Source organism: Macaca fascicularis, chromosome 14, assembly GCF_037993035.2.
Source record: "Macaca fascicularis isolate 582-1 chromosome 14, T2T-MFA8v1.1".
NCBI lineage: Eukaryota > Metazoa > Chordata > Mammalia > Primates > Cercopithecidae > Macaca > Macaca fascicularis.
The window spans coordinates 88632977-88647333 of record NC_088388.1 but is presented as its reverse complement, the minus strand read 5'-3'; the positions used below and the strand labels follow the sequence as shown (position 1 = coordinate 88647333).

The 14357-nt window shown below is 38.2% G+C and overlaps 1 protein-coding gene across 4 annotated transcripts in view; it reads right to left on the bottom strand.

Annotated features, from left to right (window-relative positions):
* Positions 1–14357, bottom strand: part of FOLH1 (folate hydrolase 1) — a 66140-nt gene that overhangs the window by 10072 nt on the left and 41711 nt on the right. For 3 of the 4 annotated variants that reach the window (XM_065528842.2, XM_045371207.3, XM_005579322.4), the window contains 4 exons: positions 12782–12845; positions 7205–7272; positions 1275–1366; positions 41–131 (listed from right to left, as the gene is read on the bottom strand). In XM_065528842.2, coding sequence (XP_065384914.1) covers positions 41–131; positions 1275–1366; positions 7205–7272; positions 12782–12845 — 315 coding nt within the window. Of the gene's footprint in view, positions 1–40; positions 132–1274; positions 1367–7204; positions 7273–11176; positions 11299–12781; positions 12846–14357 lie in introns of those variants that run through there. The other variant, XM_074012615.1, reaches the window with a different exon arrangement.

Below are 14357 nucleotides of genomic sequence, written 5' to 3'. Positions count from 1 at the left end.
CATATTCATAAATAATCTTGAATAATTTAGATTCACTTACCCAATTTTTAGTATACCGTGCTCTGCCTGAGGCAATTCCAAGTCGTTGGAAGAACACCTCAAAATCATTTCCAGATCCCAATTTGCTTATCCTTTTAGAGATAAAACACCAGAATTATTTCAAAGTAATTTGTTCATTAAGTACAGATTACATGTTCATTAAACTAAACTCCATTCTATTATAAATGTAATTTTAAACATACAGATTTAGACATGCAGCAAAAACATGAAAAGAATGTTAATTTTCATCACAAAATATCTCCTATGAGACTATTTTGTATAGGAATGACTATTTTATGTCACATTTTGTTAAAGGTTTCTGAAGCTGGAAAATGTTTTCCTTAAGATTATTTCATTCCATTTATCATCTTTATCTGTTGTACATAATAGAGTGAAAAGCAAATATTTTTCGGATAATTTGGACATAAATTTTGTCCTTTATAATATAAATGATTTGTGCTGTTGACATCGATAAACTCAGAGTACTGAGATATTTATTCTTCTTCCCTTGCTTGTGAAGATACAACCAATGTTGAAGTGATGCTTGCATTTTTATTACAGTAAGAAAAATATTTGTTAACTATATGATATTCAGAAAAAGAATAATTACAAGGTGATGAGGTGACAGAAAAAAATGAGAATTACTTTTCACCATTATCTCTATCAGGGGTTGAGCATCCCTTATCCAAAAATCCAAAATCTGTATCAAAATATCTCATGCACCCCAAAAATAAATACACCTATTACATACTCACAAAAATTAAAGATAAGAAAATTTTTTAAAATGCTGCAAAATCCAAAAGTTTTTAAGCACCTACATGACACCGAAAGGAAATGCTAACTGAAGCATTTCAGATTACGAATTTTCAGATTAGGGATGTTCAACCAGTAGGTATAATGCAAATATTCCAAAATCTTTAAAAAAATCCAAAGTCCAAAATACTTCTCATCCCACACATTTCATATAAAAAATGACCAATCTATATAATCTGTTGAAATGTTCCATATGTATATATTACATATTCTAAAGAGAAATCACGTTTTGATGTCCTGTAGATTTAACTACAAAACACACAGTAATATTTTATTCGTGAACCAAAGGAATGCTTTTCCTTTATCAGATTTTAGACCATTTTTAAAGTTAATTTTTTCACTTAATAATTGAAAGAAAATACGCTTTTATTTTCAAAACAATCCCACACTGAATTCAGTGGAAATTTCATTCATTTGTTTACCTGGGCATGCCACTGAACTCGGGGGAAGGACTTTTTTTAGTCCAACTTTCATAAAGAGATTTGCCTTCAAAGCCTTCATCAGGGCTTTCCAGCTACACAAATTAAAAGAAAAAAAGGGAATACTTATAAATCAGATATTTTAAAAACTAGATGTCCATTACACAGAAGTGAATAAGCCACAATTCAGCAAAAACAAGGGATGCTATCCATACATTAGCAGTCATCAAGAATTGTAAGTTTCTGAGAAATGGGAAAATACTCATGTTATTATATATAGGTGAACTAATTATAAAAATAAATGTATGAAGTGCATAACATAAACATGCTACACCAAATTCATACCAAGCCACTGTCTTTAGACGAATGGCATAGTGTATGATCTTTTTGTCTATTTCTTTGAATCAAAAGATACTACAATCAAAAGAATTTATCCTCTCACAACAAAGAAAATAAAAAGAAGCAAGCTGGTTAAGGGAAAGTATTCAATTTAATATTGTTTCCTGCCAGTAGAGTTGCCAAAGTTATTCAATAATATATAATAAACTGCAATGTCTGTTCTTGTACCAGTACCATAGTGTTTTGGTTACTGTAGCCTCATAGTATAGTTTGATTGAGTTTATTGAGATAATCATGTGGTTTTTATTTGTAGTTCTGCCTATGTGATTAATCACTTTTATTGATTTGCATATGTTGAATCAACCTTGCATCCCTGGGATGAAACCTACTTGATTGTGGTGGATAAGCTTTTTAATGTGCTGCTGGATTCAGTTTGCCAGTATTTTGTTGAGGATTTTTGCATCAGTGTTCATCAAAGATATTGGCCTCAATTTTTTTTGTTGTTTTTGTATGTGCCAAGTTTTGGTTTTGGGATGATGCTGGTCTCATAGAATTAGTTAGGGAGGAGTCTCTCCTCCTAATTATTTTGAAATAGTTTCAATAGAAATAGTACCAGCCGTTCTTTGTATCTCTGGTAGAATTCAGCTATGAATCCATTTGGTCCTCGGCTTTTTTTGGTTGGAAGGCTATTTATTACTGCCCCAGTTTCAGAACTCATGATTGGTTTGTTCAGGGATTCAATTTATTTCTGGTTCAGCCTTGGGAGGGTGTATGTGTCCAGAAATTTATCCCTTGTTTTCTTTTTCTTTTTTTTTGTTTTTGAGACGGAGTCTTGCACTGTCGCCTGGGCTATAGTGCAATGGCGCCATCTTGGCTCATTGCAACCTCTGCCTCCCGGGTTCACCCAAGTCGCCTGCCTCAGCCTCCCTACTAGCTGGGATTACAGGTACCTACCACCACACTAAGCTAATTTCTATTTCTTCTAGATTTTTTAGTTTATGTGCATAGAGGTGTTTATAACATTCTCTGATGTTTGTATTTCTGTGGGGTCAGTGGGAATATTCCCCCTTATCATTTCTGAGTGTGTTTATTTGAATCTTATCTCTTTTCTTCTTTGTTAGTCTAGCTATCACTCTATTTTATTAATTTTTTCTCAAAAAATCAGCTCCTGGATTCATTAATATTTTGAAGGGTTTTTCATGTCTCTACCACCTTCATTTCAGCTGTGGTCTTGGTTATTTCTTGTCTTCTGCTAGCTTTGGGGTTTGTTTGCTTTTGTTCTCTAGTACACTTAGTTTTGAAATTAGGTTGTTAACTTGAGATCTTTCTAACTTTTTTTTTTTTTTTTTTTTTTTTTGAGACGGAGTCTTGCTCTGTTGCCCAGGCTGGAGTGCAGTAGCATGATCTTAGCTCACTGCAACCTCCAACTCCCAGGTTCAAATGATTCTCCTGCCTCAGCCTCCCAAGTAGCTGGGACTACAGGCACGTGCCACCACACCACATTTGGCTAGTTTTTTGTATTTTTAGTAGAGAGGAGATTTCACCGTGTTAGTCGGGATGGTCTCGATCTCCTGACCTTGTGATCTGCCCTCCTCGGTCTCCCAAAGTGCTGGGATTACAGGCGTGAGCCACCGCGCCTGACCAGATACTTCTAACTTTTAATGTGGTCATCTAGTGCTATACATTTCCCTTTTAATTCTGCCTTAGCTGTGTCCCAGAAATTCTGGTATGTCATATCTTTGTTCTCATTAGTTTCAAAGAACTTCTTGATTCCTGCTTTTATCTCATTATATACCCACAAGTCATTCAGGAGCAGGTTATCCAATTTTCATGGAATTGCATAGTTTTGAATGAATTTCTTACTCTTGATTTTGAATTTGATTGCATGGCGGTACAAGAGATGCTTGTAATTTCAGTTCTTTTGCTTTTGCTGAGGAGTGTTTTACTTCCAATTATGTGATCAATTTTAGATTAAGTGCCATGGGCTGATGAGAAGAATGTATATTCTGTTGTTTCTGGGTGGAGAACTTTGTAGATATCTATCAGGTCCATTTGATCAAGTACTCAGTTCGGGTCCTGAATATCTTTGTTAATTTTATGTCTTGAAAATTAATTACTATTTTCAATAGGCCATTAATGTCTACCACTATTATCGTGTGGGAGTCTAAGTTTCTTTGAAGGTCTCTAAGAACTTGCCTTATGAATCTAGGTGCTCCTGTGTTATGTGCATATATATTTAGGACAGTTAGCTCTTCTTGTTGAATTGAAGCCTTTACCATTATGTAATGCCCTTCTTTGTCCTTTTTCATCTTTGTTGGTTTAAAGTCTGTTTTGTCAGAAACTAGAATTGCAACCCCTGCATTTTTCTGTTTTCTATTTGCTTGGTAGATTTTCCTTCATCTATTTATTTTGATCTATGTGTGTCATTGCATGTGAGATGGGTCTCTTGAAGACAGGATACCAATAGGTCCTGATTCTTTATCCAACTTGCCACTCTGTGTCTTTTAACTGGTGTATTTAGCCCATTTACATATAAGATTAGCATTGATATGTTTGGATTTGAATCTGTCATCATGATGTTAGCTGGTTATTTTGCAGACTTATGTGATTGCTTTATAGTCTCACTGGTCTGTGTACTTCGGTGTGTTTTTGTTGTGACTGGCAACAGTCTTTCCTTTCCATATTTAGTGCTTCTGTCAAGAACTCCTGTAAGACAGGTCTGGTGGTAACAAATCCCCTCAGCATTTGCTTTTCTTAAAAGAATCTTATTTCTCCTCTACTTATAAAGCTTAATGCGGTCGGATATGAATTTCTGGATTGGAATTTCTTTTTTCTAAGAATGTTGAACATTGGCCCCCAATCTCTTCTGGCTTGTAGGGTTTCAGCTGAGAAGTCCACTGTTAGTCTGATGGGCTTCCCTTTGTAGGTGACCTGACCTTTCCCTCTAGCTGCCTTTAACATTTTTTCTTTCATTTTGTCCTTGGAGAATCTGATGATTGTGTGTCTCTAAGAACTTGAGGATGATCTTCTCAAGGAGTATCTTACTGACCTTCTCTGCATTTCCTGAATTTGCGTGTTGGCCTGTCTAGCTATGTTGGGAAAGTTCTCATGGATTATGTCCTGAAATATGTTTTCCAAGCTGGTTCCATTCTTCCCATCTCTTTCATGTACACTAATCAGTCACAGATTCGGTCTCTTTACATAATCATATATTCCTTGGAAGTTTTGTTCACTGCTTTTTCTCTATTCTTGCCTGCCTGTATTATTTCAGAAAAACAGTCTTCAAGCTCTAAGATTCTTTCCTTCACTTGGTCTACACTGCTATTAATATTGGTGATTGCATTGTGAAGTTGCTGTAGTGTGTTTTTCAGCTCTATTCTTTTCTATACTGGCTTTTTTTTTTTACTGTCAGTTCCTGCAATATTTTAACATGAATTTTAACTTCCTCGAATTGGGTTATAACACACTCCTTTAGCTCAGTAAACTTTGTTCCTATCCATATTCTGAATTCTATTTCTGTCATTTCAGGCACCTCAACCTGGTTCTGAACCCTTGCTGGAGAAGTGATGCAGTCATTTGTAGGAAAGAGGGCACTCTGGCCTTTTGAGTTTTCAGTGTTCTTGGACTGATGATCCTTTCTCATCTCTGTGGGCTCATCTGCCTTCAATCTTTGAGGCTGGTGACCTTTGGATGGAGCTTTTTCTTTTCTTTTCTTTTTTAAACAGTCTAGCCACTTTTCTGCAGGGCTACTGTGTTGTGCTGGGGGTTTGACTCCAATCCCTAGCTGCCTTAGATTTTACAGTACCTGGAGGAATCATCAGTGAAGGCTGTGAAACAGCAAAGAATGCAGCCTGCTTCTTACTCTGGGACCTCCATCCCAGGGAGTCATAGACATGTTGCTGGCCTGAACAGACCTGTAGGAGGTTGCTGGAGACCCCATTGGGAGGTCTTACCCAGACAGGAGGAAAAGGATCAGGGACCCAGTTAAAAAAGTAGTCTAGCCACGTTTTTGTAGAGCAACTATGCTGTGGTGGGGGTCCACTTCAGCCCTTCGTTGTCTTGGACACTCTGAAGTCTGAAACCTGGAATGGCTAAGTCACCCAAATAGCAAAGATGGTGGTCTGCTCCTCCTGGGAGCTCCATCCCAGGCTGTCCTAAAACCTCTCTCAGCCAGAGAACACCAGCAGGGGTAGCTAGAAACCCTGGTTGGGAAGCTCCACCCATTGATGAGGAACGCAGTTGGGGACCTGCTTTATAAAGCAATCTGGCCACATTTTTGTGGGGCCTCTGTGCTGTGCTGGGGTACTGCTTCCACCCCTAGTCATCTTGGGCTCTCCAAACCCTAAAGGTTGGAATGGTTAAGCCACCCAAACAGCAAAGATGGCAGCCCACCCCTCTATCCCTACTCCCCGCTCCCCCTACCACCCAAGAGCTCTTTCCCAGGTAGACGCAACACTGCTACCAGTGGCTGGCTGGAAATCCAAGCCCATGGGTCTTATCCTGTGAGATGCTGTAGAAGTGGGGCCTGCAGACCATTGTGGCTCAGGCCCCTGAATTCAGCCTCTTTTTTATGGGTATGTATGAGTGTCTAACCTCCTGCTTTGCTGGAGTTGCAGCTACTTTTGCCATGAAGCCTGGAAAGCTGGAGTATCTAAAGCTCCTGTGTCTCCATGCATGCCTGAGTGGCTGTTCTGCTAAGACTCCACGCAGCTGTGTGTCAGACTGAAGGCCCTGGTGGGGTGGGTTCACAAGGGTATCTGCTGACCTAAGGGCTGCAAAGATCCATGGGAAAAGCATGGTTTCTTGGGGTTGCACATTCACTCATCATTTTCCTGGATGGGGGAGGTTCCCTTGACTCTGTGTCATTTCCAGGTGGGCTGTTGTCCTGCCTTGCTTTTCTCCATTCTCCTTTGGTTGGGTTGTTTCTTTGATTAGTCCCAATGAGAGTACCTGTTCGTTTCAGTTGAAGGTGCTGTATTTACTTGCCCTTTCCCTTTCTCTTTGTGAGAGCCACACACCATACCTGCTTCTAGTCAGTCATCTTGGTCACTCCTCCATTCCATTCTTTTGAAACCAAAGCTTAATGGCATTTAAATTTTATTTATAATCCCTATCTGAAAAAAATGTAATTGTGGTCTCATCTAGCCTCTGTTCCTGGAAGCCAGCACCTGGTATTCTTATGAATATTCTTTCTCAATCAATTAGAACATTTAATGATTCCTGTGTCCTGAATTAATTGGTATCACTATACTGAAGAGTATGAACAAGTTTTTAAATTAAGGAGTTGAGCCATAGGACCAAGTCTTGGTTCGGCTACTGTACAAGTTATGTGTGACTTTGGTGGCCAGTGTTCTTTGAGCTCAGTTTCACTGTTTTAAGAATGGAGATGGTAGACATGACGCTACTCATGGGCTACCTCACAGTGGTGTGGTGAGAAATGAAGCAATCTGTATAAACAGTTTACTAGATGTGATGGTCTGTGGAGATGGGATGTCATTATTTGTTATATGAAAAGAAGACAAGAAGTTATAAAACAACACCAATGTTTAACAGAATAATACCTCAAGAAAACATCACTCGTAGAACTTATATACCTCTTTTGTTAGGTTGTATACCAAGCTGTACATCAGTGGTGTACAATCAACTCTCAGAGTGTAGTTTCCTGAAAAATAAGAAAAGAATAGATTTTAAAATTTAATTTCTTTCTGTTATTATTTTCTTCAAAGACCACTGCTAACTTCCTAGCAAGAATGTTGTTTTAAAACCCGATTTCAACTATAACTCTCCAATGGCTTCCCATCTAACTCTGTAAATTCCATCATCCTCACCAAAGCCCACAGTGCCATACATGAAACCCCAGGTCACCTCTCGAAATCTGCATTTTACATTCTGCCCAATAATACTCCCTCAGCATCTTTGCACACACTGTCCTTTCAGCCTGGAACAGTATTCTGCATTATATCTGCATGACTTACTCCTCCTCTGGTCTAATGTCATGTTTTTCTGAGAGATTTCTCCTATCACCCTACCTAAAATAGCACTCTCTTACCCCCTAATTTTAGCCACTCTCTCTTTTAACCTTGGCTCATGTTTCTCCATATTACTCATCTATTTAACATAAAACATATTAAGTACTTGTCTTTTTTTTATTGGCCCTCCAACTAGACGATAAGTCCCCTGGGAGAAGGTGTACTCTTTCGTTTGCTGCCATACTCCAGTGCTTAGAACAATCCTAGAATTTAGCATTTGTCCTATCCATATTTGTTGGGACAATGAATTTGTGAACCAGGTGCTCTTCTTAGAGTTTCAGTCCCCATTCCTCAGGAGGTCAAGGGCTGGTGGTTGTGACAATCAAGTGAAGCACTCAGGAGAGGTGTTCTTGGGAAGCCAAGACAGCACAGGGAGGGGGTGCGACTCAGGAGGAGTTTTGGGGGAGGGAAGTCAAGACAACTTCACAAACTTGGAGAGGGGACTCTTGAACTGGGTTTTCTAGAACCGGGACACAGTTGGGGGTGGGGGCGGGGGGAATGGTATTTGCAGCTAAGGGCATAGCCTGTGCAAATGCCCAGAAATGTAAAAGCACATGAAACACTCAGAGCATGGCAACTCGCTTTTATCCCAAAGCCTAAGATCCATGCTTGAGAACAGTAAAAGTTGAGGCTTTTAAAATAGTGACACCTCAGCAGACTTGTTTATGGAACTTAAAAATTTGATATTAGAATTCTAAAATTCATCTGGAAGAATAAATATCTACAAACAGCCCATGTAATTTTTAAAACAGAAGTGCTTATAAGAGTGGAAATGGGGAGGAGAATAGTTTGGCAACATTTATAACAATTTAAATGCACATATCCTAGAACCAAATAAATATACTTGTAGCTCTCTACCCTCTCCTCACATCATACAGAAAAAACATGCAAATAAAAGAATATTAACTACAACAAACTGAAACAATCTGTCCAGCAGCTAGAGAATTGATACAGGATTTGTCCTATTGAATACAATGTAGATTTTTATTGTCTGGTGGTATTGTTTGTTTTTTAAGCGAAACAGAGATATGTGCTGATATGGAAAGCTTTTCATAATGTGTTGCTGAATGAAAAAGGCAAGTTGTAGAACCATTTAGCTGTAATATGATACCAAATACCTGTATAAGGTGGTGAGAGACAAAAGAGTGTAGTGGTTAGAAGGGTAAAGTTGGAACAGACCGGTCTGATTTGAGTCTAAGCTCAACCCTTCACTAGCTGTGTGACCTTGGGAAAGTTACTTAACCTCTCTGAGTGTCAGTTTCTTCTTTTATACAAAAGAGATAATAAAAGCATTTACCTACTTATCTCAGAGGGTTATGGTGAGTACTGAATAATTTTTTTTACATGTAAAGCACCTGAGATAGCACCCACTACACTCTTGGTGCTTTGTGGAGCTAAATTCTATATATTAATGCCAACATGATGGAAATGCCCAAAACTGAGTACAGTAGTATCTTTGGAGAGAGGACTAGGTTTGAGAGTAGTTTGCATTGGGGAGTTTTGCTTTATTTGTAAATTTTACATTTTAACATTAGAAATTTCAGAATATATGATTATTGGTATTATTTGAGAAAGAAACATTAATACAATGTAAAAATATAAAACAAAGTGAGATGAATGGTGTCCCAATCATATAGCACCTGCTGTCCTTTGTTCTCGATTTTGAAAATTATAGAGACACAATGAAGCAATTTCAAGCCAGGGATGACATAAGTAGCAAAGCTTAATGAGTTTTTAAAATAAATTAAAATATCAAATCTTAAAAAACTATGGCCAAGTATGGTGCCACACACCTGTTGTCCCAGCTACTTGGGAGGCGGGAGGATCAATTGAGTTCAGGAGTTTGAAACCACTCTGGGCAATACTACAAGATCTCATTTCAAAACAACAAGAACAAAAAAGAAAAAACAAAACAAAACAGAAAAAACTATCAATAAAGAGAATGTTATTCTACATTTCAAGAAAATATATTTGGAGTATTTATTCTTGGTAGGCAAATATATATGTATATTTGACCTTATTATGTGTTTTAAGTAGGTATAATGATATTAATCAAAGTTAACGTTTCTTGATGTTTACTCCGTGCAAGACACAGGTCTGGGAGATTTGCAAATGAATTTTTTTTTTTTTTTTTGCCCTTACAGGAGCCTTTGAGATAGGGGCTCTTAGAAGTTATATTTAGAAGTGAGAAAACTGAGGCACAAAAAGTAAGTAGCTTGGTTCACACAAATAGGAAGTTGCATAGCCAGGAATGAATCCAGGCATCTGACGCCAAAGGTCAGGATCTTAGCCACTACCCTAAGAGAAGGAGAAAAGAATAACTATATGCACTGTGTAAGCTAACTTTCAGAAGAGTGTAGCTCAGAGGCATTGACAAAGAAGAAAATGAAGGTTGGGGGCTGTGTCTCAGACCCGTAATCCTAGCATTTTGGGAGACCAACATGGTTAGATAGCTTGAGCCCAGGAGTTTGAGGCCAACCTGGGTAATATGGTGAAACCTCATCTCTAATAAAAATTCAAAGATTACCTGTTGTTTCCTGACTTTTTAATGATTGCCATTCTAACTGGTGTGAGATGGTATCTCATTGTGGTTTTGATTTGCATTTCTCTGATGGCCAGTGATGATGAGCATTTTTTCATGTGTCTGTGGGCTGTATGCATGTCTTCTTTTGAGAACTGTCTGTTCATATCCTTTGCCCACTTTCTGATGGGGTTGCTTGTTTTTTTCTTGTAAATTTGATTGAGTTCTTTATAGATTCTGGATATTAGCCCTTTGTCAGATGAGTAGATTGCAAACATTTTCTCCCATTCTGTAGGTTGCCTGTTCACTCTGATGGTAGTTTCTTTTGCTGTGCAGAAGCTCTTTAGTTTAATTAGATCCCATTTGTCAATTTTGGCTTTTGTTGCCATTGCTTTTGGTGTTTTAGACATGAAGTCCTTGCCCATGCCTATGTCCTGAATGGTATTACCTAGGTTTTCTTCTAGGGTTTTTATGGTGTTAGGTGCTGGAGAGGATGTGGAGAAATAGGAACACTTTTACACTGTTGGTGGGATTGCAAACCAGTTCAACCATTATGGAAAACAGTATGGCGATTCCTCAAGGATCTAGAACTAGAAGTACCATATGACCCAGCCATCCCATTACTGGGTATATACCCAAAGGATTATAAATCACGCTGCTATAAAGACACATGCACACGTATGTTCATTGCGGCACTATTCACAATAGCAAAGACTTGGAATCAACCCAAATGTCCATCAGTGACAGACTGGATTAAGAAAATGTGGCACATATACACCATGGTATACTATGCAGCCATCAAAAAGGATGAGTTAGTGTCCTTTGTAGGGACATGGATGCAGCTGGAAACCATCATTCTCAGCAAACTATCGCAAGAACAGAAAACCAAACACCGCATGTTCTCACTCATAGGTGGGAACTGAACAATGAAATCACTTGGACTCGGGAAGGGGAACATCATACACCAGGGCCTATTATGGGGAGGGGGATGTGGAAGGGGAGAGGGATTGCATTGGGAGTTATACCTGATGTCAATGATGAGTTGATCGGTGCTGATGAGTTGATGGGTGCAGTACACCAACATGGCACAAGTATACATATGTAACAAATCTGGATGTTATGCACATGTACCCTAGAACTTAAAGTATAATAATAAAAATTTAAAAAAAATACAAAGATTAGCTGGACATTTGGCACTTGCCTGTAGTCCCAGCTACTAAGGAGACTGAGGTTAAAGGATCACTTGAGTCTGGGAGGTCAAGACTAGTGAGCCATGATTGCTCCAGGCACTCCAGCCTGGACTGCAGAGTGAGACCCTGACTCAAAACAAGCCAGCAAACAAAGAAAAAAACAAAAAAAGAAAAAGAAAATGTAAATGCCAATGTAACTCTATCAAGGTCTCATGTTCTAACTGTTGACATGGCAAATTTACTAATACACTAAAGAAAATATTCTAAAAAATCCCCCCTTCATTCATTTAGTCCTTTATTTTTTGCAACCGTGCCACAAATATTTATTTAATAAGACGTTAGGAATCCAGGAGTGAATAAGCAAGATACTGTCTGTTCCTTGTTAAAGAATACAGTCTATTACTTGTAAAACAAATAATTAATAATGACAGTGATGAGTGCCACAAAGAAATGTCTTCCCTGAAAAAGTAACATTTCAAAGGAAGGTCTAAGGATAAGGATTAAACAGATAAAGAGGTGTTGAAGAGCAATCTGAGTGTAGAGAATAGGAGTGCAATGGCTGGGATGTTGCATATGGTCAAGATACAGACATATTAGTGGAGCTGGATTGTAGTGACAATGGACTCTTTCATTTTCATGGAAATCAATCTGAGATTTCCTTTAGTTTGGTCCTTCGCTTATTAAAAGTATTTCCATTCTTCAAAGTCAGCCTCAAATGCCTATCCCATTTTTCAAGCCTTTCCTGAAGTTTCTATTATTCTCTCCCCCGAACTCCCAGAGTGGTTTGATCCTACCCTTTCTAAAGTACCTGCATATAATTATAATTCAAGATTGATTTTGTATATTATCTATACTGAGTGTGCCACCACACCCAGCTAATTTTTGCATTTGTAATAGCTATAGGGTTTTACCATGTTGGCCAGGCTGGTTTCGATATCCTGACCTGAAGTGATCCACCCACTTCAGCCTCCCAAAGTACTGCGATTACAGGTGTGAGCCCCCGCACCCCACAAATGATACTTTTTTCCTACATCATTCTAAATTATAGAACCTTTAGGTCCCTGACTTAATCATTCAACAGATACTTACTAAATTCCTGCCATATATAAAAAGAAATCTGCCAGATGAAGCTAATCAAAGAATGCTGCTTTTCTGAATTAGTACTCTATACTTCAAAGCAAAAAAAAAAAAAAAAAAAAGTAAGAAAAGAAAACAAAAAGAAAAGGAAAGGAAAGAAGAAAAGAAAAACTTGCTCACCTAGGCCTCACCCAACTCTCAACTAGGGTTCACACACTGCTTTCTGTCAGAGGTTGCAGTAGACTCCCCAACCACACGTTAATACATAGCCTTCCTTGTTAGGGCATAATTTATTAACTAGACTGCTGCTCCTAGTTTAATCACATCTTTTCTTATGAGACCAACAATATTCACCTTCTATAGACGAATCAGCATTAATATAAGCCACACCACGCTCTTGAAGGAGTCTTGAATTCTCCTATAATAAAAAGGAAAACCATAAATATAAAGTTATAACCCACTCCCCCTCCCCCACAAAATGCACATCTACATTTAACGATTTAATGTATGTAGACTTCTAATTGAGCTGATCCATATTAATGACAAATTTGACATAAGAAATTCTCATAAAAGAGCTGCTTTGAAAGAATTTGAATAAAGATTACTGGTAGGAAACAACAAGCAAAATTTGTTAAAAGCTAATATTTAAGATGAAACTGTCCATATACTTACGGTAAGTAGAAAAGGAGTTAATTTCTTAACCATACTGTAGTTTATCCTTTAAAAAATTTTCTTAGCAAACATGAATGACCTGAGACTTTTCAGTGAAGATCTTCCTATAAACATCTCATTATTTAAGCAGAAAATCTTGTCTGGTTCATATGGAATGAAGGTATTTTAAGTTTATGAAATTTCTTTTTTTATTTTTTTTGAGATGGAGTCTCGCTCTGTCGCCCAGGCTGGAGTGCAGTGGCACGATCTCGGCTCACTGCAAGCTCCGCCTCCCGGGTTCATGCCATTCTCCTGCCTCAGCCTCCCGAGTAGCTGGGACTACAGGCGCCCGCCACCTCGCCCGGCTAGTTTTTTGTATTTTTTAGTAGAGACGGGGTTTCACCATGTTAACCAGGATGGTCTCGATCTATTGACCTCGTGATCCGCCCGTCTCGGCCTCCCAAAGTGCTGGGATTACAGGCTTGAGCCACCGCGCCCGGCCAAGTTTATGAAATTTCAAGTTAAATTTCATATTATGAAAAATAAGTGAACTTAAGTCATCGCCTGACCATGAAGTCAGGTTCTCCTGTAGGATGGCACCATCTCCTGGTCAATATTGATAATTGCACATTTTTAGAATAACACATAGTAAAGTTTTTTTGAGATGTCAATGTGGATTCTGAGTCTCTAAAATATGTAATTTCCTAAGCATTCTGACTACAAGATAAAAAATGAAAAAAAAAATGCACTGTAAGTGAAAAAAACAATTTGAAAGACACAAATCACACTATCAAAATATTTAGGTTCTTCCAGATATTGGCGTAATTCTTTCTTATAAAACTTTGACTAGGTCTACAAGAGCATCATTTACTTTTTCAAAGAAAATTAAAGTTTACTGGGCTTCACATAGTATCTGGAGCATGAGAGGAGCCAATAAGTATTTACAGCATGACTGGAAATTAATGGACTAAATATTGACTTTGCATATATTTACCTTATAGCTAATGTTTCGGTTATATAAAGCCAACAATACATGCAGTTAAAATTACTTTTCAAAGGGCTTAGTAAATATTCGGTGGTGGAAATTTCTGCCTTACTTTTAACATAATTTAATATAGAGAGGGTCATTATGAATTAAGAAAGATAAATGAAAAGGATACCTTACAGCCAGGCGTGGTGGCACACGCCTGTAATTCTAGCACTTTCGGAGGCCGAGGTAGGCAGATCACTTAAGTTCAGGAGTTCAAGGCCAGCCTGGCCAACATGGCAAAACCCTGTC